Source organism: Mustelus asterias, chromosome 22, assembly GCF_964213995.1.
Source record: "Mustelus asterias chromosome 22, sMusAst1.hap1.1, whole genome shotgun sequence".
Lineage (NCBI taxonomy): Eukaryota > Metazoa > Chordata > Chondrichthyes > Carcharhiniformes > Triakidae > Mustelus > Mustelus asterias.
Genome location: NC_135822.1, coordinates 33087563 through 33112774, shown reverse-complemented (window position 1 = coordinate 33112774; position 25212 = coordinate 33087563). Strand labels below are relative to the sequence as shown.

The 25212-nt window shown below is 43.1% G+C and overlaps 1 protein-coding gene across 1 annotated transcript in view; it reads right to left on the bottom strand.

Moving 5' to 3' along the window:
- The window catches only part of srm (spermidine synthase), a 30364-nt gene extending 5319 nt beyond the window's left edge, over window positions 1–25045 (bottom strand). The window contains exons 1-7 of the mRNA XM_078239106.1: window positions 24783–25045; window positions 11489–11609; window positions 7808–7900; window positions 4470–4623; window positions 3177–3260; window positions 1804–1949; window positions 246–368 (exon numbers count right to left, since the gene is read on the bottom strand). Of these exons, the coding sequence (XP_078095232.1) occupies window positions 246–368; window positions 1804–1949; window positions 3177–3260; window positions 4470–4623; window positions 7808–7900; window positions 11489–11609; window positions 24783–24913 (852 nt within the window). The 5' untranslated portion in view covers window positions 24914–25045. The remainder of the gene's footprint in view (window positions 1–245; window positions 369–1803; window positions 1950–3176; window positions 3261–4469; window positions 4624–7807; window positions 7901–11488; window positions 11610–24782) is intronic.
- Window positions 25046–25212: the final 167 nt, after the last annotated feature.

Genomic DNA, 25212 nt, shown 5'->3' with positions numbered 1-25212 from the left:
AGGATTTTTAAACTTCCACCCGAACTGAAATAGCAAAACAGGCAACAATCTCAATTTAATCACCATTTCCACAACAAGTTAGAAGAACAGTGAGTTTTAATGTTACAAGAACTTGCTGGGCATTGATAAGGGATTCAGCAGCAGAAGGGATGAAGCGAGTGTCCATGCCATGAGGGAGAATACATGTTAAAACCGACATGCGAAACTTCAAGGCTAGCAGAATTAAGCTGATCCTATTGGATTACCTTTCTGGCAAACTCTGGCAGAACAAATGCTGCCCGGTGCATATCGGCATTGTAGTATTTCAGTTGCATCTTGTCCACTTCCTCTGCTGACAGTTGTCTCACAGGTTCACGAAAATTAGTTTCCTGTAAGATAATCCAATCAATAAGGTTTCACCAACAATAAACCCCTGTCAAAGATGTTACATCGAGAGGAATGGCCGCATGAAGGTGTGTGTGTATTGCTTCCAATTCTAACTACTCTCAAACAAATGCACTTGAAAGCCACTTTGCTTGCTGTTCTTGCCAGACACCGATGTTCAGGTAATTTATTTTGAACGTCTGTAAAGTGCAACTTTACACAGTTAACAACCTTCACTGTGGAAGGGGCAATTGGCTGGCTATTTGTTGACTTGGCAAACATTTGGTTTCATTTCCAAGGTTGCAGGTTCTCTGAACACCCAAACTCAATTTACACAAGAGGACAAAACATGTAGCTATGACAAAGTCACATAACCATAATTCTGTCCTAAGATTTGTCCTGATGGCACAGAAAGTCTGCACAGGCCAACGGTGTCAAAAAGCACAAGCACATTAAAATGTAAAACCTACTGACAAGCAGTGCCAATGGAAACCTGGTCCCTCACCAATACTGTGCCCCTGAAAATACTCAAGACAATTTGTGAAGGTGCCGTGGTCAACTCAATCAGTTTTATTCTCAGTAAGGCAAGAATGGTTAGTATTGGCTCTTTAATATAAATAGCGGGTAGAGATAGTGGAACATCTGTATGTCAAGAATAATTGGCCATTCTTACTTCATATTTAATGGCAAGATGTTTTTCATGTGGCAGTGCAGACTCAATGGGCTGAAGGGTCACTTCTGTACTGCATGATTCTAATGAACGCAACACAATTTCTGAACTTGACTTCAAAAGGTAAAGTGCTCCAGATGCTGGAAATCCAGAAAGATAAGCCCCAGCACAGGCAGAGGAAAATAGAACAAAAAAGGGAATTGTGAAAGGATGGAAGGCAGGAGAGATCAAAGGGCAATGATTAAATGGTGCCTGGGGTCATGTTTGCAGACTGAATGGAGGTGTTCCCCATTCTAGGTTGACTGTCAATTCAATCCTTCATCACACTCCCACTTTGATCTGTCCTTGGCCTCCTTCACCTGTTTCAATGAAGGTCAAGGAAATCACTACATCTTTCAAAGTAGGAACTTTACAGCTTTCCCGATTCAACAATTTCAAATCATAACCACTGCTCCCATTGTTTGAGTGATTGCTTAAAAAAAAGGAGTGCATTGTAGCTCCTCTGGAACCCTCTATTTTCTTGTTCCCATTACCTTGCAACATCATCCTTTGTTATTTAATTGCCCCCAACTTCCACCATTTCCCTGTCATTTCTATCAACCTGAAACATTTCAACAATTGCTCTTTCAACAGAATCCATGTGACCTGTGAGTAATTTCAGTATTTTCTGTTTTTATTATTCACTTCACACAATGCCTGTTCAGAGAGCATGCAGAACAACCTACAATTTAACACTGGGAACAAAATTAACTGAAGGGCACTTGACTCACAGGATTTTTACTGCACAACATAAAGCCGATCTGTCCACTGGGGTACGTGGGGATTGTGCTGTAAGCATATTCAACTACAGGAAACAAGGATTTGCAGAACCTCCGCATCTCCTTTATGAGTTCGAGGTGCAGCCACTGACATTCACCTGCAGAAATCACAGTTAGATCAGCAAGAAAAGTCTAGGTGTCCAAGTTTTTTTTAAATAAAATGGCGTCAACTTGTAAAATCTTTCAGTAAAGGCAAAATGCTGCGGATGCTGGCAGTTGAAACAAAAACAGAAAATGCCGGAAAATCTCAGCAGGCCTGACAGCATCTGTGGAGAGAGAATAAAGCCAACGATGCTGTCAGACCTGCTGAGGTTTTCCAGCATTTGCTGTTTGTGCAAAATTTTTTTGCTGCTCCAGCTTTATATCATTTCACTGGGATAGGTCAGACATATGGCCATACCTCAAGGGAGCATGAAGCAAAAAGCAGTAACAGATTTGGTGTTTTTCCACTCTTTGCTTCTGGGTCACTGAAGCCTCATCCAAAATTAGCAATCAGATCAAACTTGGAGCTTTCCCAATTTGAATGGTTCATTAACTCACTGCATAGAAGGCTGCCCTAAACTTCACCTCTAAAGTAGACACTCAGAATCACCAATGTCTAACATCTTCGAGGCTTCTAACAAAAGCTGAATTATTACTTTCTTCCCCCCACCCATGCAAGAGATCAGATTGTTTCTTTGCTCATTTCCCTGATTTAACAGGCAGCATTGGAGGAAGAAACCAGTTTGTTCCATTACGAGAAACAGACATGCAAAGTCTTCATATCTTGTAGCACATGCACCACTGAAGCTGTGACATATTATTTGTATTCAGGTTTGTCTGAAAACCTCAAGTGTTGACACGACACCCAAGGGAGGTCAAAAGTGGAAATTTGAAATGGTGCTGGTCTTTTCAAAATGTTGATAATTGATCAGACAGGTGGTTCAGTTTACATACTGTATAAGGGACAGACCTCGTAGAAAAGGTTGAGGCGATTATGAAATAGGGCGAATAAATCATGGAAAAAGTGCTTTATCGCTAGTGGAGAAACTATTTTGAAGCTGTTAAAGGGGTAAATTGGTCCAAAGATTTCTCTATTGAATGTGACAATTGGCCAATGCAATTTAATAGAAAAATATGAAATGATATATTTTGATTGGGAAAAAGAGACTGCAACATAAAAGAGGTTATAAAATTCTAAAAGGGGTGAAGGAGAGGACACATGTACTAATTGTTGAAGGTGGTAGAGCAGATTGAGAACTTGTTAATAAAGCATGTGGGATCCTGGATATTGTAAATTGAGAAATCTCCAAATGTACATATACTATTGAGGGTAAACTGCCTACCTTGTGCACCAAGGATCCCATCTGCACGCAGAGCATTCTTCATTAGCTGGTAGTAAGACTCTTGAAACAAACTCTCAGCTGGTCCTTGGTATCAGACAGGAGGAGGACAGGAGCAATAGGTGCAAAACAGAGGGAAAGGACAAGAGAATTTGAATTACACAAAAGTAGAACTAGTGAAAAATTCACTTCACGATTTTATAGTTGACATTTTGGATTTCTCCTGTTTACAATTCTAGTTGTCAAATTGTCAGACTGAGAGTGCGGGTTATGGAAAACAAATGTTATTAAGATGAGTGGAGTTATTGCAGCTGCAATGGTTCTCCACACAGACACCAATTGTATTTTTTATATTTACAAGATCTACCAGTGAAAGGCCAGTAACCACAAATGATACGCCTTCATCTTAAGCAGCTTTTACATGACTCATATGCAAATCACCAGTCCCTGAAAAACAGTTCTTACACAATAGCTACAAATGCAGAACACTGGGACAGAACAAGGCCAATCAGCCTGCACGTCCTATTGAAAACAGACATGTTCTGACAAGTTCAGTTGTGCAACGTAAAACCAACTTCATTTAATCGGACCATTACATTTGTAAATCAATAAGTTAACTAAATGTGGATTACGCCCAAAGGATTAAAAAGAAGAAAATGTAATAAAGCACTGTTCCATTGAAAATGCCACTGATGAGTTTAACTCTGCTTACAAACAAATAAGTCTGGTCTTCCACTTGCCACTTCATGCACTAAATACAGCTTTTGACCCATTTTGGCTCAAGCCATAGGAAAACAACTGTCTCCCCATAACAGTAAATTGTTTAGGAAGGATTCAAGGTGGTCAGCACCCCACAATCCAGAGGCCTATTTCATATGTTGCTCATGTCTGAAGAACAACTTCCTGGCATCAGTCCCAATTTGATTTTGTTTTAAACTACTTGTTCATGTTCTACTCGTGGTTTTGTTTGACATTCTGAATCTACTTTTCCAAATAGTTTACTATCCAAACATACAAAGTTTGTAATTCGACACTATACAAAATTGAAGTTTTCTTTCAATCAACAAGTCAACTAGCTTTAGGAGCATGTACTGACAGTACAATAAGTATCTTAGAAAGGAACACTTCATGATTAAGTATTCTTGACATTAACAAAATGACCATTTACCCTTTAAGTCAAGCGTACAAGACTACAGTAGATGACTAGGCGCAGATGTTTTCAAAAGACAGCTGGAAGAGTCCAGTAGCCAGTTACCATCACTTGTTACCAATTGAACTCTTCAGCAGAAATCGTACCTACTGGATCTGAGGAATCAGTGATAATTACATCAAATGCATCCTGGTTCTCTTTCATGAACTCAAAGCCATCACCGACATGCAGTTTCAGCTTGGGGCTCGAGAAACCCACTGCCATACCAGGAAGGTATTGTTTAGAAACCTTTATTACATCCTAAAAGAGTGAAGATAAGAAAACACAAGTTACAGAAGCAGTATTGAGGTGTTCATTTAATGATCTGTTTGGTTTGCACCATTATGGGAAAATAAAGACGACACCAGGGTGAGGAACTGGTTGGGTCAGGCTCGATGGGACGAACATTCTCTGTTTATTAAAAAGGTCTCATGTGAAACACAACTAGGGCTGGTTCACTTTCTCTAATCTGGGAATACCTGATGTCAACACAGTTTGCTAGAAATGGAATTTAATTTCCTCATTAGAATTCAATACCTTGACCATAAAAATATTACAAATACAGAATATACAGCAAGGTAGGAACTGAATATTAATGAACAGCTTGGCATATTAGAAAATGAATTGCCAAATTGAATGTCAGATCTACAATGGGGACTTCCATTCAAAGCAGCTCATCCTTCAAATAAAAGTGAAGCAGAAAATAGAAAGAAAGATTCATAGGACACAGCAGCCTTGTAAACAATAGTCAATGCTGCATGCATATGCCACATCCTGTTCTGATAAACTCCACTAAGTTCATGTGACCCGGTATATGAAAGCTGCAATTCCAGCCCAGGGAATAATATTTATTTGAGTATAAATGTTGTTGAGATTGTCTTCACAGACTTCACACAATTAGTTAGCAGTGCAGAATAAATATTGGTAAGTATTAAAAAACAAATTGCAATGCATCTTATTTTGTAAGATGCTTCATTACGACAAAAATTGGTGGAGTTGCGGATAGTGAAGAGGATACAGCAAGATATAGATCAGTTGGAGACTTGGGTGGAGAAATGGCAAATGGAGTTTAATCTGGACAAGTGTGAGATACTGCATTTAGGGATTATACAGTAAATGGTAGAACCCTTAAGAGTATTGACAGCAGAGAGATCTGGGCGTACATGTCCACCAATCACAAAGTAGCAATGCAGGTGGATAAGGTAGTCAAGAAAGCACATGGCATGCTTGCCTTCATCAGTTGGGGCATTGAGTGTAAAAATTGGCAAGTCATGCTGCAGCTGTACAGAACCTTAGTTAGGCCTCAGTTGGAGTATTGTGTATAATTCTGGTCACCACACTACCAGACGGATGTGGATGCATTGGAGAGGGTACAGAAGAGGTTTACCAGGATGTTGCTTGGTCTGGAGGGTATTAGCGATGAGGAGGGGTCGGATAAATTCGCTTTGTTCTCACTGGAACGACAGAGGTTGAGGGGTGACCTGATAGAGGTCTACAAGATTGAGAGTGGCATGGACAGAGCGGATAGTCAGATGCTCTTTCGAACAGTACAGCACAGAACAGGCCCTTCGGCCCACGATGTTGTGCCGAGCTTTATCTGAAACCAAGATCAAATAGAACATAGAACTTTACGAGGGTAGAAAAGTCAAGTATTAGGGGACATAGGTTTATGGTGCATGGGGAAAGTGGAGATGGAAGCAGGTTTTTTTTTAATACGGAGTGGTGAATGTCTGGAACGCGCTGCCCGGGAAGGTGGTGGGAGCAAGTACGATAGCAGCATTTAAGGGGCAGCAGACGAATATATGAATAGGAGGGAATGGAAGAATACAGACTCCATAAGTGCATATGGTTTTAGTTTAGGCAGGCATCAAGATCAGTGCAGGCTTGGAGGGCCGAAGGGCCTGTTCCTGTGCTGTACCTTTCTTCGTTCTTTATCATAAACTGAATTTAAACAGAACACACGAACATCACCTATGTCTCCTTAAGATTCAAATCCAAAAGTGGTCGGTCTGATATCATTAGTAAGTGGATGACAGACATTTCATGCCACTGTTCAGAAATCTGCTCAAATATTGCAAGTTAAGCTATCCAGCCATGAATGTCCATTTTCAATACAAACTAGAGTACTCTGCAGGTAGGCTTTGGCGACCATCCTTTCAAATTCATTAAAACATCCCCGCATAACCAGGGGCTAAATTCCACTTGATCTGTTCCATCACAGGGAGCCAGTCACACATTGTTTGGGCTTGACACGGCACGGAATAGATACAAGTTAAATTACAAATCTACTTGGGGTGTCCACTGAATCTCCTGGGTATTTTATACAATGGAGCAGAGGTACATTTTTAAGGTTCTGACAAAATAGATGCTGCACATTTCTCAAATAGGCTCAGTGTGCTGACGTTACCGGCAGTGAACTCTGCCCTAGTTGCCCGACTCAGACCAGCAGTAAATTTTAACCCCCAGCCTACATTCACAAGGCAAGAATAATAATAGTTTAAAACATATTTTTCCTCACTCCTCCCACCCTACCATTGACCATTATATTATGATAATGGTACATAGAGAAGCTCTTTCCACTTGTGGGAAGACCAAAACCAGAGTCCATACATGCAAGAGTCATCAAATGCAATTCGGGAGATACAGCAAGTCCTCATTTTAAGTTAATAGGGCATTTTGCGTTTAGCATTGGGATTTTTGTCTGAACGCACCAGGTCTGGTGTAGGGTCACATGATATCTTTTTGGAACAGCTTCTCCTGCTCCCTGACCTTCCCAGTTACAGCTGACCTTCCCTTGCTGCTTATCCCTGCAACTTGAAACTGCTCACCCTGCCTCTCGTGAGACCTTGAGGGGGGGGGGGGGGGGCATGATCAGTGACAAACAGGAGGGTAGGGGAGCGGGAGAGGCAGCAAACTAGCAGAAGATAGAAAGAGACAGTACATTTCCTTTGTATTCTTAAATTTATTTTATTTACAAATATAGGAATTCATTATTTCAACTTGCAATTATTTTCTGATGAGAAAGGTCCTACAGAACTCAACTACAGCCTTTACATTGTTGAACTCATTTGATCCCATTATGACCAATGTTTCATTAAAGTTACACTTTTCAGAAACACAACCACAGTGGTAATCAAAGACTTGCTGTACATATTTACTCAATGCCAAGAATTTGCAATTTGCAACCACAGGAAGTAGTTGGGGCAAATAGCATAGCTGCGTCCAAGGGGAAAATTAGATAAGCATGCAGAGGAGAAAGGAATAGAAGGGTATTCTGATAGGGTTAAGAGCAGTGGAAAGGAGTTTTAATACAGCATAAATGAATTGGGCCAAATGGCATTTTTTTTTGTGCTGCAAACTATGTAATTCCAGGTCTCTGCAGAGTAAACAGGCACAAAATTGTGCAGAGCAGAAGAAACCCTTCAACAACCTGCATTTTCATTACCTCATCGATTTCACACTGTGCTACAGACTCTACGCTAGAATGTTTGATCACTTCTCGCAGGACACCACCATCACCACCTCCAATAATGAGTACCTGAAATTAATAAAAAAATGAATGTAATTACAGTTCAATTCAGCACACATTTCCACAACAAATTCCTTTTGCTGCCAAAAATTTACACTGAACAGCAATTTCAGCAAATTACAGGCATAGATTGCCTGAAATTGGCTGCCTACACAACATCCTAGCTCAGTGGTAGCAGCATCATCCGAGTCAAAAGTCATAGGTTCAAGCCCCTTTCCAAGATTTGCAAACATAATCCATGCTGACATAAGTACAAAATGGGGAGCATTAACATTAAGCTGATTTCAGATGAATACATAAGATCCCATGACTTAAGAACAGGAGGTGTGTGTGTGTCAAAATTTAACCCTCAACCAACAACACTGCATATTAGGTCATTTATCTCATTGCTGTCTGCGTTTCTTTTCTTGTATGTAAATAGTCTGTGGCGTTTAATACATAGAATTAGTTACAGCATAGACTTAATTACAGCAGAAAGATCACAATTCAGCCCACTGAGTCTCCAAGAATTTGGCTGACCCCATTCCGCCAACCTTTCCCCGTAGCCCTGCAAATTCTCTCGTCAGAGGTTCAACTGGTTTTCTTCTGAAAGTCACATTTATCTCTGCCCTCACCACATTCTTAGGCAGTGACAATCACTGCCTAGGGTGTTTTGGGGCCATGAAACGTACTACACAAATCCAAGTTTGCAAGAAGGTTCTACAAGTTCAATATCCCATAGATTGCAGAGTTAAAAGTTATCCCTTGAAACTGTAAAATCCTTGCAAAGAATGGGGTTGAACTTGTATGTCAAATACAAAAAGTGAACTACTGGGTGTTGGTGGTCACCATTTTGAAATGGGAATAAAAACACTAGCAATTCGTGTGGGTTTCCTCCGGGTGCTCCGGTTTCCTCCCACAGTCCAAAGATGTGCAGGTTAGGTTGATTGGCCAGATTAAAAATTGCCCCTTAGAATCCTAAAATGCGTAGGTTAGAGGGATTAGCGGGTAAATATGTGGGGGTAGGGCCTGGGTGGGATTGTGGTCGGTGCAGACTCGATGGGCCGAATGGCCTCCTTCTGCACTGTAGGGTTTCTATGATTTCTATAACTTCTATGAAATTCAAATTAAATCAATGATATTTTATTGAATTAATTAATTCTATAAACAGACCACAAATTTAAAAGTTTTACAAATCATCAAATCATCCACTGTCTTCAGCATCTGAAGCATTATTTGCTACCAAATAAACCTGTTGGACTTTAACCTGGTGTTGTGAGACTTCTTACTGTGTTTACCCCAGTCCAACGCCGGCATCTCCACATCTTCAGCATCTGATGCAAAGCAAATCAAATTTATTCCGAGACACTTTGGCTATTGTATCATAGTAAGGATTCCACTCTGGGTCAGATGTGATACTTCCAGTTTCAGAATCATCCCTCGATAACAAGTCACCTTTCTCTCCCTTCATTAAATTAGATATTCTGTTTATTTTTGAATGGTCTGCTAATAATTTCTGCATTAATAGTATCAAGCAGGGCAGCATCTTTGAGACCATCAACCATCCATATGAACCTGGTCCTTGAATAGCCTGTTGAGGCACATATCCAAAGATAGAATTACGGACATTAAACCCTCTGATAGAACTGAAATTTGGATGCTTTTTTTTTGCAGGTATCATGGGACTTCAACATGCCCCACACTAATACTGAATTTTTGCCTATTACATACATTATTGATACAACTTCACTCCTCCCTCATTCATCCAACCATCGTCACAGACATGCACAAAAACCTCTACTGGATTTTCAGCATGGTTTTACTTTTTGAAAATTACCACAGGCTTTAATTTTGTTCCATCTGCCATGCAGGCTAGTACTATGGTGCCTCTGGTCTCCTCACATCCTGGTATTTTCAGTAGGACTGTCTAGAATATTTTCACTCCTCAACTAAGATGCTGAGCATATTGGAATTCATGAGAATCGCATCTATGCTGCCAGTGTGACATTGAAAACTTTGTGCTGCTGTCCGACAATTGCTGGAAACTGGCAAGTTTGGCAGTCTCCAAGCGATCTGCCACAATACTAAACATGTTACATAAAGCAGCTACACCGCCTAGCTATGCTCTGAAACCTTCGCTGGACAGGGGTTGATTTTGCCCATTTAACGATAGGGCTTTCTGACAACTTGAGGAGCCATCCCGATACATGGTTCAGGATTAGGACAGCAGCTGGTCTGTGTTCTCATGGCACATATTGTCTTGGGCATCTTTTTCAGGGTGGATTCCATCTTCTATTCTCAATAGTTTTTCCACTGACACCAAATTCCCCGTCTGCAGTTTTTTTGACAAGTTACAACTTTTTGCTTGAAATCAGTTTCACACTTCATTTTACTTGCTTTACTATTTCTGTTCATCATCCATGGTCTGTTCTGCGTAGGCACATCTTAAAGTCTTAGGTAACCTTTTGGCAAGTCGGCCTATATTGCCGAAAGTAGCATATGATCCCATATGCTACTTTCAAGGTGAGTAAAACACATTTGAGAATTGAGGCCTACTCATCACGCAAAATAGTATCTCTTAGCAGGAAAGGAGCAGGGGGGGCGTTGGGGTCAACTTGGCAATTAAAGACCTAAATGTGATTTTTAACCCAGAAAATAGGGTTGCCTTACAGGGCTAATTACGTAAATCAAACACCCCACATAGGAAGGCTTGCTTATGGATGATAGAATGGTACAGTATTAATGTAGAAAGGACAGAATGAAGGTTGCATACTTCTCTATTAATGCAGCTAATAACCTGTACTTAAATATAGCACCTTTCAAACAGGAAAACACCCCACTGCAGCTCAAGGTCTAATCAAACTAAAATGACTTACTGTCCACCAACACCCAGACAGATATCCTGGACGAAAGGTTTCTTGAACCAGAGATGCACCAAAAGAAAAGGCCATTGCATTTGGAGAAAATGAGTTGCTTCCCATGCAGAAGGCACCATGTACCAAAAAACTGAGTTTCTATACCCATTTTCTTTTGCAATGCATGCATTTCACTTCGACAAAGGCCAGTTGTCTCATCTTGCCTGTCGTTAGAGCTTCAATCTATTGATGTTAAAGTGCACGCAGTCACTTATGTAGATAAGCAACTTGCACACAGCAAAAAAAAATCAAACAGCAATGAGATAAACAACTGGTTAATTGGTTCCACAGTGATGGTGGCTAGTAACATTCCTCAATTTCAAATGGCAGGGTCAGACGCCAACAATGCAGCATGGTGGCAAGCATTGCTGCCTCAGGGCCAGGGACCCAGGTTCAATTCCCAACTTGGGTCATTGCTTGCATGGAGTTGCACATTTTCCGTGTGTCTGCGTGGATTTCCTCCGGGTGCTCCAGTTTCCTCCCAGTCTCAAAGACATGCTGGTTAGGTGCAATGGCCATGCTAAATTCTCCCTCAGTGTACTCGAACAGGCGTCAGAAAGTGGCGACTAGGAGATTTTCACAGTAACTTCATTGCAGTGTTAATGTAAGCCTACTTGCGATACTAATAAACAAACTAACTTTAAATTTAACAGTGACATTTCTGGCCCCAATGATTCTTTAGAAGTAAAAAATTAAATCATACCTTTTTAGGGTTAGGATGGCTGCAAAGAGTTAGATTTGCAATCATCTCTTGGTATGCAAATTCATCCCTTTCAGTGCACTGTATCACACCATCCAGCACCAAGACATTACCATAGGTTTTGCTGCACCAAAAGAGAACAATTTAATTTCAACACTGCACCTCAAACTTTAATCTAAACATTTATTTTCAAACCAGCCAGGTTTACCAAAAAAGACAGACCTCCACAAAAAATCTAATGGGTAAAAGCACCAGTTTGGTATTGCAAGTCTGTGTTGGATCTCAGTCATGGCAGCAGTTGCCTTTTGGCTAAGATCAAGTGTAGTATCGGATCTGCACTTGGTTGAGGTCATGAGGTTACGCTGAGGCTTCATATGTTTCATATGAAGCAATCTTTAAAAGCGGCATCTCGGCCTTTTGGCTAAGATGCAAATGAGCTCAAGTCTTGGAGGAGGAACCTCCCCCTTCTCCAATCAGCTTGACTCATGTAGATCGGGCCCAGGACAGGGTGGTTTAGTCGCCCGCCCTGTCTGGTCAGCCTGGATCGGAAATGTCTCAACTTGTTGAGACTCTGAATTGGATTTGATTGAATTGGAAAAGTATAAGCAGTTGCAAACACAGACAGACTTTCATTTAAATAGCACCCAATAGCATTGATCACAGTGCCCGAGGAGGAGATGAGTATAGGAATTAGTCAGGGTTCCTACTGGACATGAGATTAGTACAGGATCATCTGCAGCTGCCACTCACTGTGTTAGTTCAGACATTTCAGCATAGTACCACTGACTTCCGAAACCTGCTAAAATTGGTTGAGAGAGGAATGGAGAAACTTAAAATACCTTCCCACCTGCTCAAAAATTTGCATCCTGAGCACGGAATATTTTTGTTTTTAACGGTTTTGGACCAGGACAGGGCAGTTGAAAGACAGACTAATCAGAGTCATTACTGACTTAGTTTAAAAATGGGCGAGGTTTATTCCTCAGGCACAAGGAGTGATGATGACACAAACCAAATTTCAGACTACGAACAAAAGCAAGTGAGTCCAATCCAATATGTGGTGACTTCTTAAAGCTGAGTATGTTATAACTCATTGCACAGCTCGATCCTTGGAACCTTGGGATTACCAATGATACAAGCGTGATACAGTATTAGGAATACCTCTGTACTGGCACAAATGAAAAACAGTCAAGAAAGTATTAGCATTTTTTTATTTTTCTGGAAAGGTGACAGATTTATTTCCAGGTATGTGATAACCATGGTGGCAGTGGTTAGAGCTGTTGCCTTAGTGCCAGGGACCCGGGTTCAATTCTCAGCTTGGGTTACTGTCTTTGAGTCTGCATGTTCTCCATGTGTCTGCATGGGTTTCTTCCAGGTGCTCCGGTTCCCTCCCACAGTCCAAAAACATGCTGATTAGGTGCATTGGCCATGCTAAATTCTCCCTCAGTGTACCCAAATAGGTGCCGGAGTGTGGCGACTAAGGGATCTTCACAGTAACTTCATTGCAGTGTTAATGTAAGCCTACTTGTGACACTAATAAGTAAATTAGCTATAGTCAGCACCGTCAGAAGACGGCTGAAAGAGAGACAAAAATTTAAAAATATATCCTTAACAAGCATTTCTGTACAATAGAGCAATTTCAGGGAATAATTTAGTGTTTAGCCATTAGAGGGCACACCAGCAGCATGCCTCAGGGATTGCTGCTGGGTCCACTGTTACTTATCATTTATATTAATGATTTAGATGAGAATATAGGAGGCATGGTTAGTAAGTTTGCAGATGACACCAAGATTGGTGGGATAGTGGACAGTGAAGGTTATCTCAGATTGCAACAGGATCTTGATCAATTGGGACAGTGGGCTGACAAATGGCAGATGGAGTTTAATTAAGATAAATGCGAGGTGATGCATTTTGGTAGATTGAACCCAGGGCAGGACTTATTCAGTTAATGATAGGGTGTTGGGGAAAGTTACAGAATAAAGAGATCTAGGGGTACATGTTCATAGCTCCTTGAAAGCAGAGTCACAGGTGAACCCAGTGGTGAAGGCAGCATTCAGCATGCTTGGTTTCATTGGTCAGAACATTGAATACAGGAGTTGGGACGTCTTATTGAACTTGTACAAGACATTGGTAAGGCCACACTTGGAATACTGTGTACAGTTCTGGTCACCCTACTATAGAAGGGTGGTTATTAAACTAGAAAGGGTGCAGAAAAGATTTACTAGGATGCTACCAGGACTTGATGGTTTGACTTACAAGGAGAGGCTGGATAGACTGGAAATTTTTTTCTCTGGAGCGTAGGAGGCTGAGGGGTGATCTTATAGAGGTCTATAAAATAATGAGGGGCACACATCAGCTAGATAGTCAATATCTAGAGGGTATAGGTTTAAGGTGAGGGGGGAGAGATACAAAAGGGTGCAGAGGGGCAATTTTTTCCAGAGGGTGGGGAGTGTCTGGAACAAGCTGCCAGAGGTAGTAGTGGAGGTGGGTAAAATTTTGTCTTTTAAAAAGCATTTAGACAGTTACATGGATAAAATGAGCAGAGAGAGATATGGGCCAAATGCAGGCAATTGGGACTAACTTTGGGGTTTAAAAAAAGGGGGCATGGACAAGTTGGGCCGAAGGACCTGTTTCCATGCTGTAAACCTCTGACTCTATGGCTTATTTGACTAATATTTAATTACCAAATATACCCCAAAAATCTGGCTAAATTAATTTCAGTTGAGAAGATAAAAAGTAATATAAATACAAGATAGATGTTTGTAGCATCCTGTTTATAAATAAATCATTTTAAGCAACAACATTGTTTTGTTGCCTTGACAGTTAGCAATGTCACATTATTCCATGGGTGGTCTCAATAATGCAATACCAACACTCTGGGTAAAGTATTCTTGCTTCAATACGATCCTAAATTCTATTCTGGACAACCAACCTCATTAATAAGGGAGAAAAGACTTAACATTTCAGGCTGATCACTTCTGACAAAAAGTCATCAGCCCAAAATGTTCTCCCTCCACGAGCTTATGGCGTACTTGCAACATTTTCTGTTTTTACAACCGATAGCTCAATGGATAAACATTCTTTGATGAAACCAAGCTGTACAGAAGGCCGCACTAGAGCCAAACTTCTGGTCTGTGCAACACTCTCTTCGTTAACTTTGTAGGGAGAGGGAGAAATACACGTGGTCTCCAAGGTTAAGTTCACTCCCAATACGTTGACAATTAAATTGGCACAGTGCTATCATGCTGTAGCAGTAATCCAATACACTCAGAAGTTATTGGATACTGATCAGAACTAGGAACCCCTATTTTGCCCTCACTCAATTCTCAAGGACACAGTCGAAGATTGACCAGTGTGGTGCATTGGCAGGACATGGAAATGGTGACTACGTGAGGGCTACAATTTTTTCCACTTGGCTCCAAATAGCACAAGCAGTTCAAGTGCGTCAGCACCAAACTTTAGTTTGGGGGGGGGGGGGGGGGGGGGGGGTCATTAACTGGTATCACTGGACCCACAAAGGCAAATGGGGTTTATCCTTGCAAAGAGAGGATGCATCAAGCAAAGCAGAAAAACTTTACTTGTGTGAATTTCTTAGAAGCCTGGCCTGCAGATTCATGCATAATACTCAAACTCTGCTCAACTGATCAATTGAGCGAGGGAAGGGGCTGGGTGAAAACAACCAGGTCTCAGTCTTGGCTGTTGTCCAGTAACACCAGCTGGAAAATAGATGAGTGCAGAAAGCGGACAGATATTGGATAGGACTTGAATGTTATCCCCATGGCCACTTTAGCAAAACAGCAGAGAACAGCTGCTGTGTATATGGCCAGGTATTAATAAAGCACAAATTGGTCCCATCTATAACTAGAATTCCTGAATCACTGGTTTAGTCTTGCAGCAAGCTGCAATAAGAGTACACTGGCTTGCTCCACACACTTGCATTTGTGTACACTGCTGTAGAGAGTCAGGATGTGAATTCCTGAAGCCTTGTCACAGATGAAACGGAGAATTGGCACCGAATTATGACCACATGCCAACATCTCAACCAAAAGTCATTAGCCGCACTAATGTTATATTGTGCATATTGAAGGTTTTGTTTTTCAATTTACCAAGTACAATCTTTGAAGACACCTAAAAAAAAGTGTTATAGCAACCTAAAAAGTCAAAAGAATAAAATTAACTGCTACTGCTCAGATCCAAGCAGTAGGTAACAAATTTCTAGTTTTTGATGTTCTGAAGGGTCTCAGCCTGAATAACTGGCCAGGATTTTATGGTCACTCCACACCATGTCTCACCCTCAGCGCTTAGTGGCCGACAACTGCCAGTTTCCAGATGCAATTTTACAACTCATCCGCTTCATCTTGGACCACAATGTCTTCACCTTCAACAACCAGTTCTTCATCCAGACACACAGAACAGCCATGGGGACCAAATGCATCTCAATATGCCAACATCTTCAGGCACAGGTTCGAACAAGACTTCTTCACCGCACAGGACCTTCAACCGATGCTATACACTAGATACATCGATGACATTTTCTTCCTTTGGACTCATGGTGAACAATCACTGAAAAAACTACATGACGACATCAACAAGTTCCATCCCAACATCAGACTCACCATGGACTACTCTCCGGAATCGGTTGCATTCTTGGACACACGCATCGCCATTAAGGACGGTCACCTCAGCACCTCACTGTACCGCAAGCCCACGGATAACCTCACAATGCTCCACTTCTCCAGCTTCCACCCTAAACACATTAAAGAAGCCATCCCCTACGGACAAGCCTTCCGTGTACTCAGGATCTGCTCAGATGAGGAGGATCGTAACAGACACCTCCAGACGCTGAAAGATACCCTCATAAGAACAGGATATGGCGCTCGACTCTTCGATTGACAGTTCCGACGCGCCACAGCGAAAAACCACACCGACCTCCTCAGAAGACAAACACGGGATACGGTGGACAGAGTACCTTTCGTCGTCCAGTACTTCCCCAGAGTGGAGAAGCTACGGCATCTCCTCCAGAGCCTTCAACATGTCATTGATGAAGATGAACATCTCACCAAGGCCATGCCCACACTCCCACTTCTTGCCTTCAAACAACCGCACAATCTCAAACAGACCATTGTCCGCAGCAAACTACCCAGCCTTCAGGAGAACAGTGACCACGACACCACACAACCCTGCCACAGCAACCTCTGCAAGACGTGCCGGATCATCGACACAGATGCCATCATTTCATGTGAGAACACCATCCACCAGGTACACGGTACATACTCTTGCAATTCAGCCAACGTTGTCTACCTGATACGCTGCAGGAAAGGATGTCCCGAGGCATGGTACATTGGGGAAACTATGCAGACGCTGCGACAACGGATGAATGAACACCGCTCGACAATCACCAGGCAAGACTGTTCTCTTCCTGTTGGGGAACACTTCAACGGTCACGGGCATTCGGCCTCTGATCTTCGCGTAAGTGTTCTCCAAGGCAGCCTTCACAACACACGACAGCACAGAGACGCTGAGCAGAAATTGATAGCCAAGTTCCGCACACATGAGGACGGCCTCAACCAGGATCTTGGGTTCATGTCACACTATCTGTAACCCCCACAGCTTGTCTGGACTTGCAGAATCTCACTGGCTGTCCTGTCTGGAGACAATACACATCTCTTCAGCCTGTGCTTAATGCTCCCTCCATTCACATTGTTTGTACCTTTAAGACTTGATTATCTGTAAAGACTGCATTCCAATCATTATTCTGTAAATTGAGTTTGTGTCTCTGTATGCCCTGTTTGTGAGCATTTCTCCACTCCACCTGACGAAGGGGCAGCGCTCCGAAAGCTTGTGGCTTTTGCTACCAAATAAACCTGTTGGACTTTAACCTGGTGTTGGTAAACTTCTTACTGTGTTCACCCCAATGGATGCAGTGGGCCATTTAAATTGCTGTTTCAGCAGGACTGCACGGTCCCGCTGGGCAGGAAGGGCTGTAGAATCCTGGCCGCTGCAACACCTGTTGAGCATTTCCAGCATTTTCTGCTTTTGGTGTCATGAACTTCTCGTTCAGTGCAGCACCTTGAAAGATTTTCCTACATTAAAGGAAAACGCAAGTTGGTGTAAAAAGTTAGTTTCTGATTTTAAACCCGAGAAGGGGCTTTACATTGAATGAGATTTAACTAGCTTTGAAAATCAGCCAAAAACATTGTTTGTCTCTGCTGACTTCAACCACTTTAAGTGCAGCAAGTTTAAAAAAAACATAGGAGTTAAAGAATGTCCCAAGTTTGGTTCTGTCACATTAGCTGGCCTCAAGCAAAGAGCTGACAGGGTGTGCTGTAAAAATTCTCAACTCTTAGGCTGGAGAAGGATCTCTATTAAGTGAGTCCTCCTGTAAAGAGCATTTGCCTGAATGTCAGATGAAGCCCTGGAGAGCAGCCAAGCTATGGAAGTGCATCCAGCGAGTCCTCATTTTCCAAATTGCATAGTTTCAGTGAAAATCACTTGAACAGAGGATGGAAGCAGGAAAGGGTGACAGATTTGCAGTGGTAATGTAAATTCAGTACTTGTTTAAAAAAAGATAATCTGCAAAGCCCCTTTTTCTATAGCAGTGGGAACTCTGGAAAAACTCCAAATCAAATCAAAAGTTACTGTTTGATTTGGTAAGTGAACCTGAATAGGTGAGTGAGCCAAGTCACGAGAATTTCTGTTGACTCAGCTCCCATCTGCCACTGTGGCTAAACTCACATGCCACGTGTAGGACAGATACAGGAAAAAAAACAGGAAACTGACTGATACAACAGGAATTGCAACATTTAGCTGAATAGATTTACGAGCACGATAGCATTTTCTTCAATAATGCAAGATGGAAAATGCACTGCATCGATGAAAGGTCGCAACGCAAATGTTCAGACACCCGTCAGGGTATCTTAATCATTAGAAGCACAAAGATTTATAGCTCAGGAGGGTGCCATTTGACCCATCATGAGTTAACCAGCTGAATCCCACCTTCCAGCTTTTGGTCTAGCTTACAGGTTAGAGCATTGGAAAGGTGCATCCAATCATACTTTAAAGGTGATGAGGGTTTCTACCTCCACCTGTTAGGCAACAAGCTTTCCCCATCACCCTCTGGGTAAAAAAAAATTACTACTCAAATCCTCTTTAATCCTTTTACCAATTACTTTAAATCTATGCCCTCTTGGCTATTGACCTCTCTGCTAAGGGAAGAAGGTTTTACACAGGATACATCACACACATACAGGCCATTCAGCCCAAACTGTCCATATTGTTGCTTATGCTCCACACAGGGCTCCTCTCTTAAATCTACAACCATAATCTTTTATTCCCTCCTGCCTTTAGTGTCCCTTAAATATATCTAGACCATTTGCTTCAAGTGCTTGCTGTGATAGTGAATTCCACATTTCTCACCACTCCTTGGGTGAAGATGTTTTTTCTGAATTTCCTATTAATTTGTTACTGACTATTATTGATGGCCTCTAGTTTACGCTCTTATCTATTCTTTCTATCCGGGCCCCTCAATTTTATCCATGTCAATTAAATAACCCCTTGGTCCCGAAGGCAGCAACAGCAATCAATCCAATCTTACCGCACCTCTAAGATTCTCCACTCCAGGCAATATCCTCATAAGTCATTTCATGAATAGACATGAAGTTAGTGCTGTGGGAGCAGGGCTAAATGGCTGTTTTGCAGACTGTAGGAGGGTATAAGTGAGGTTCGACAAGGGATGCTACTGGACCACTGCTTTTCTTGATCTTTAATGATGACCCAATTTGGGTGTACAGGACAACTTCCAAAACTGGAGTGACAAAACCTGGAAGCGTTGTGAACAGAGGATAGCGATCGACTTAAAAAGGACAACTAAAAATTGGGCCAGACCAGCAGATAATGCTGGCATTTTGATTTTAAGGGTTGGGTTTCTTTAGCATTTGACTGGAGTGCGTGGACATGAAACAAGCAGCTTCTGGTAGGCTGTTAGCTAATACAGGGTGAAGCAAACAGTGCGTTAGTCTGTCCAGTGCTTTCCTTAAATGGCAAATTGGATCCTTTACATGGGACCCAGATTTCAAATGGGTCTGCTTCCTAACTCGGGCATACACTCCAGCCATGCATCAACAAGCCTGGGTGAAGATTGCAGCAGCTACAGCAATGAAGGACATGGGACTTTCTCACATCTTAAATCATCTTTCAGATCGCCCCACTAATAATCTAGCAACCAGGTTACCTGCTGTGACCAGACCTAATGCAGTCCCACAATATTCAAGCACACATTTCACTGGCTGGTGCTATGGTCCATAACAAAACTGAGGTTCAAGAACATATTAAAAATCCACATCAAAACCATTATTTTGGCGCAGAGGCCATTTGCCACCGATTGCATAATGGTTTTGATGTGCAGTAGTACTGATAGCAGTCACCGGCATTCCAATGCTTTGCCTCATGGTACAGGGTTTGAAAATGCCTTGCATTTATAGGGCTCTACTCAATTTAGAAAGACATCCTAAAACTCTTAAAGTGGGAAATCTAAAAAAGTTGGTTGAAGAAATGAGAGTAGTGAACAAACACTTAAGTGGACAAGTGGCTTAGGGAAGGAGCTGCCCTCTTTTAGGTCAAACCAAATAAACAAACTCAGATTAAGTCAGGACAAAGTAAAAGGGGCAGCTCCCCAAAAGGAGGGGGAACAGCCCGAACAGAAATCAAAGTACAAAGGAAACTTAAAAAACATCAAATTAAAATGTGATTGTCAGGGTCAATAATGCACCCCAACCCCTGCAGTGCCCAACGGACACGGAAGGCATCAACCGCGCCCGTGGACACTGCATGCTCCCTCTCCAGGGACACCCGGCCACGAACGTAGCCGCGGTAGAGGGGAAGACAGTCAGGATGGACGGCCCCCTCGATCGCCCGCTGCCTGGACCGGTAAATGGTGCGTTTCGCCAGGCCCAGGAGCAGGTTCACAAGGAGGTCGCCATCCCGACCCTCCCCGCACCGGGTGTCCGTAGATCAGGAGCGTGGGACTGAAGTGCAAACAAAACATCACTAAAAGGTTCTTTAGGAAAACAAAAAGGGAGTGCAGCCTAAGACACACAACATAGACATGGTCCACGGACTCCACAAGGCCACAGAAAGGGCAGTCTTCGGAGCCCGTGAACCTGTGAATCCTACGGTTGTGCGGCACTGCTGCATGCATCACCCTCCACCCCAGGTCCCCGACATAATTGGGGGAGATCCCTCCGTAGAGGGACCTCCAGCGGGGACCTCCGCCACCCGGCAGCAACAAGGCCCGCCAAGGTGTATCCGGGCGACAGGCGAGGAGGCAGTAGTGGAAGGTGTGCAGCAGCAGCCCGCACAGGAAATGCCTCCGCGCGGAAGGAGCATGGCTCGTTCCGCCACCAATGTAGAAATGAATGAGATTGCGCAGAAGGGAAGAACTTGAGGACCAAAAGATTTAAGGGGAGTACACAAGGTTTGCTGGCACTAATGTTAGGGTGGAATAAAACACAAGCAAACTTGAAGATGAAGACTTTTAACTCAGTCTGTTAAGATCATGGAGTCCATTTAGATCACTGCAAATAAAGGAATTTTACGTATATTGCACAACTTGATGAGTTGGCCAGAGTTTGCAGAGAGGATGGGAAGCCAGTAATGAGGATACTGGTGAAATCCTGTCTGACAGATTAAAGCATGGATAAGGGTTTCGGTAGATTGGCACAAGGTCAGGACAGAAGTGGAATATGCAGCCTGAGTGATGAATAAGATATGGGAATTGACTATTGAATTCTGGATTGAACAAGTTGTCATATATAACCTGGTTGACCTGATTGAGTGACCAGAAAAAAAAGGGACAGAATCTGTGGTAATGTGGTGTTTCTACAGGGAGATAGCTGGGTTTGTTACCATATGGTTATGATATAAGAGCTATTATTTAACAGAACAATGGTCTCCAAACACTGCCCGTCGAATCCAAGTAGTAGTAATGCAGTCCCACAACATTCAAGCACACATTTCACTGGCTGGTGCAATGGTCCATAACAAAACTGTGAGGTTCAAGAACATATAAAAAATCCAATATTGATCTATTACACACAATCCCTATTGAAGGATTCATTCACATCAGCAAGATTGATAGCAAATCACAGACCCATCAGCTACCATAAATTTGGTGCAATATACCCTCCCTTTGGTTTTAATTCACTTTGATACAACACTGGCTGGCCGACTTCCTGGAACATTTCTTCAGGTTTCTCATTGGAAAAGGGAAGAACTGATTTTGTTCTGAGCACATACCCATTCTACCACCGTGAACCTCACTTAAAGGCCAACAGCTTCATAATTATGGGTTATTTAACACGCTTTAGCCTGTCTGGTTTTGATTCCTGCGATTGCAATAAAAAAACTAACCTCAGCGCACACTGCTTTATTTTAATTAGGACTGTTAATTTAAATAGGACTGCAATCAATGCCACCCAGTGACTCAAGTCTCACTCACTTCCCCACTGTTTAATTCAGTGTAAATTATATGTTTTACATTAATATTTTTCTTACAGCCTAACTCTACAAGAAGGCAACAGATATACAGAATATCTGTTTAAAGTCTCTACCATTTCCTAGTTTCCCAATATTAATTCTGCAATCCCAGCCTCCAAGAGACTGATAGCGACTGTAACTTCCCCAATTTTCTGGCCATCACTCAACTTTGAAACACTATGCATTTCTTTCAATTTGATACCACTTTAACTTCCTTACTTAGCCATGGATAGCTCACCCCCTTAACCGAGATGTGTGAAATATTTTCTTAAACATCAGCCACTACTCATCTACTGTCTTACTTTCCTGGTCCATATTAGCCAACTTTGCCTTCATGCCTAAAGTTTAAGGCACTGATTTCAGACCCAAATTCCTCACCTTCAAACTCAATGTGAATAGTTCATGTCACGATCACTCTTCCCTACTGGATCTTTTACTATAGAATCAGTTAATCCTGTCTCAGTACACCCACGATTTCCATCGAGAAGATCGTTCTTGTATGCATTCGGGGTGGATGATAAATACCACCCTGCCCATGTCTGATACATTCCAGTAAACAATAGACAATAATGTAAAATACACAACACACGTTACAACTACCATCTCTCTACCTTGTACTTCTGCATTGTGCATTCTCAAATTTGTAAACTTCAAACCACTTGAACCTCCCACCCCTTTTAATTTAAAGCCCTATATAAAGTATTATTCATTCAATTCTGCAGAACACTGATCTCAGTATACTTCAGGTGAAGCCGGAAGAGCTCCCTCTTTCCCCAGTAGTGGCACCAGTGCCATACCGGATTATAGGCAACACTGGGCAGACCAGCATTTATTGCCCACCCTAGTTGCCCTTGATAAGGAGGTGGTGAGCTGCCTTCTTGAACCACTGCAGTCCCTGAAGTGTAGGTACACCCGTGGTCCTGTTACAGAGGGACTTCCAGGATTTTGACCCAGTGATAGAGAGTCAGGATGGCGAGTGGCTTGGAGGGGACCTCCAGTTTGTGATGTTTCCAGGTATCTGCTGCACTTGTCCTTCTAGACATGAAGGGTCATCAGCCTGGAAGGTGCTGCTTAAGGTATCTTGGTGAGTTCCTGCAGTGCATCTTCTAGATGGTACACGCAGCTGCCACTATTTGTCAATGGTGGAGGAATTGAATGTTTTTTTAACCTTTATTTTATTAGTGTCACAAGTAGGCTTATATTAACAGTGCAATGACGTTAGCAAAAATCCTCTAGTCGCCACACTCCGGTGCCTGCTCAGGCACACCAAGGGAGAATTCAGCATAGCCAATGCACCTAACCAGCACATCTTGCAGACTGTGGGAGGAAGCCCACAGAGGCACAGGGAGAATGTGAAAACACTGCACAGATCTTGACCCAAGCCGGGAATCTAACAGGTCCCTTGCACTGTGAGGCAGCAGTGCTAACCACTGTGCCATCATGCCACCTGTTTGTGGAAGGGGTGGCAGTCAAGTGGGTTGCTTTGCCCTCGATAGTGTCACACTTCGAGTGTTGCTGGAGCTGCACTCATCCAGGCAAGTGGGGGATATTCCATCACACACCTGACTTGTGCCTTGTAGATGGTAGACAGGCTTTGGGGAGCTGAATTACTTGCCACAGGATCCCTAGCCTTTGACCTGCTCTGGTAGCCACAGTATTTAAGTGGTTAGTCCAGTTTAGTTTCTGGTCAATGGTAACCCCCGGATGTTGATAATGGGGGATTAAGCAATGGTAATACCTTTATTGTTAGATACTCTCTTGTTGGAGATGGTCATCATTTGGCACTTGTGTGGCACAAACATTACTTGCCATTCGTCAGCCCAAGCCTGGATACTGCCCAGATCTTGCTCCATTTGGATATGAACTGCTTCAGTGTCCAAGTATCTTAAAACCCATTTCTCTCACACTAACCTATGAGCCACACATTCAACTATTAGATCTTATTGACCCTATGTCAAGTAATCCAGAGATTGACATTACATTTTGCTTTTTAAATTCAGCCATTAACTGCTCGTACACCCTCAGCAACACCGCTCTCAATTCAACCGGTTATTCATATCAAAGTGACAACTGGACCTTTCCTTTCCAGTCCCAAGGAGATAGCCTTAATGCCATCACTGAACAGGTCACATCACGGTGGACCATGACAACTGGACCTTTCCTTTCCAGTCCCAAGGAGATATCCTTCACCCCATCACTGGACAAGTCACACCAAAGTGGACCATGACAACTGGACCTTTCCTCTCCAGTCCCAAGGCAACGGTCCTTAACCCTGTCACTGGACACGGCATTGGGGACTTGTGCTGCCTGCCTCCCAACACAATCCATCCCTGACTACACTGTCACTTTATTCCCCGCTACTCCAATCGAAATGACTGATCCCCTAACGCCACAGCACACCCAGAGAAGACAGGAGCCAATGCCCAAAATCTGGCCTTACCAAGTACCTTTCACAGTGGCTGGTGAAGAAAGCCCATTGAGTAACATTGTAGAAAGTGGGAAGAGGAGTGAGAGAGTCAGATTGACCAAACCCAGAGTAAAGAGGATGGGAAGGTAGATTTGTAAAGAGACAGAGGGGTGAATAAGCAGCTCTGAAAATGAACCCTACACTTGATGAGACTCTATTTGACCTGAGGGGGGAGAGGACAGGCCTGGGCTGACCCCAGGAGCCCCATGTAGCAGGGTCTCCACCAACAGGCTCAGTTTTACTCACAAACTTTGTCATTTCTTTTGAAGAATTTTCCAGAAGCTGCTGGAAATTTCTGACCTTTTGAAGACAACCACCTCCTGGAAGGGGGATTTGTGGTTGTAAAGGACCTGCTCCACCTCCAGGGACATGGCCTGGCCCGGCCACAGGCTGGAGGTCTCCGTGAACCAGCCGCTCTTGATGCTGTCCATGGTGTGGCGGCCGGTGCGGGCTCGGGGAGGGAGGGAGGGGGGAGCCGGGCGCTCTCTCTCTCTCACACTCGGTGCCGCCGGCTCTGAGGGGCCTGGCCGCCCGCGCCGCCACGTTTTATACCCGGCCCCCGCCTGACTGACAGCCCGCTCCGCCAATCAGAGACACCCTCGCCCAGCCGCGCGCGGCCGCACCCGCCAATCAGAGAGAGGGAAGGGGCGGGGCTATCAACCAGAGGGAAAGAGGAGGGAAGGAGGGGAGGAGGAGAAGGGGAGGGGGGGGGTGGGGGAAGGGGGGGGGT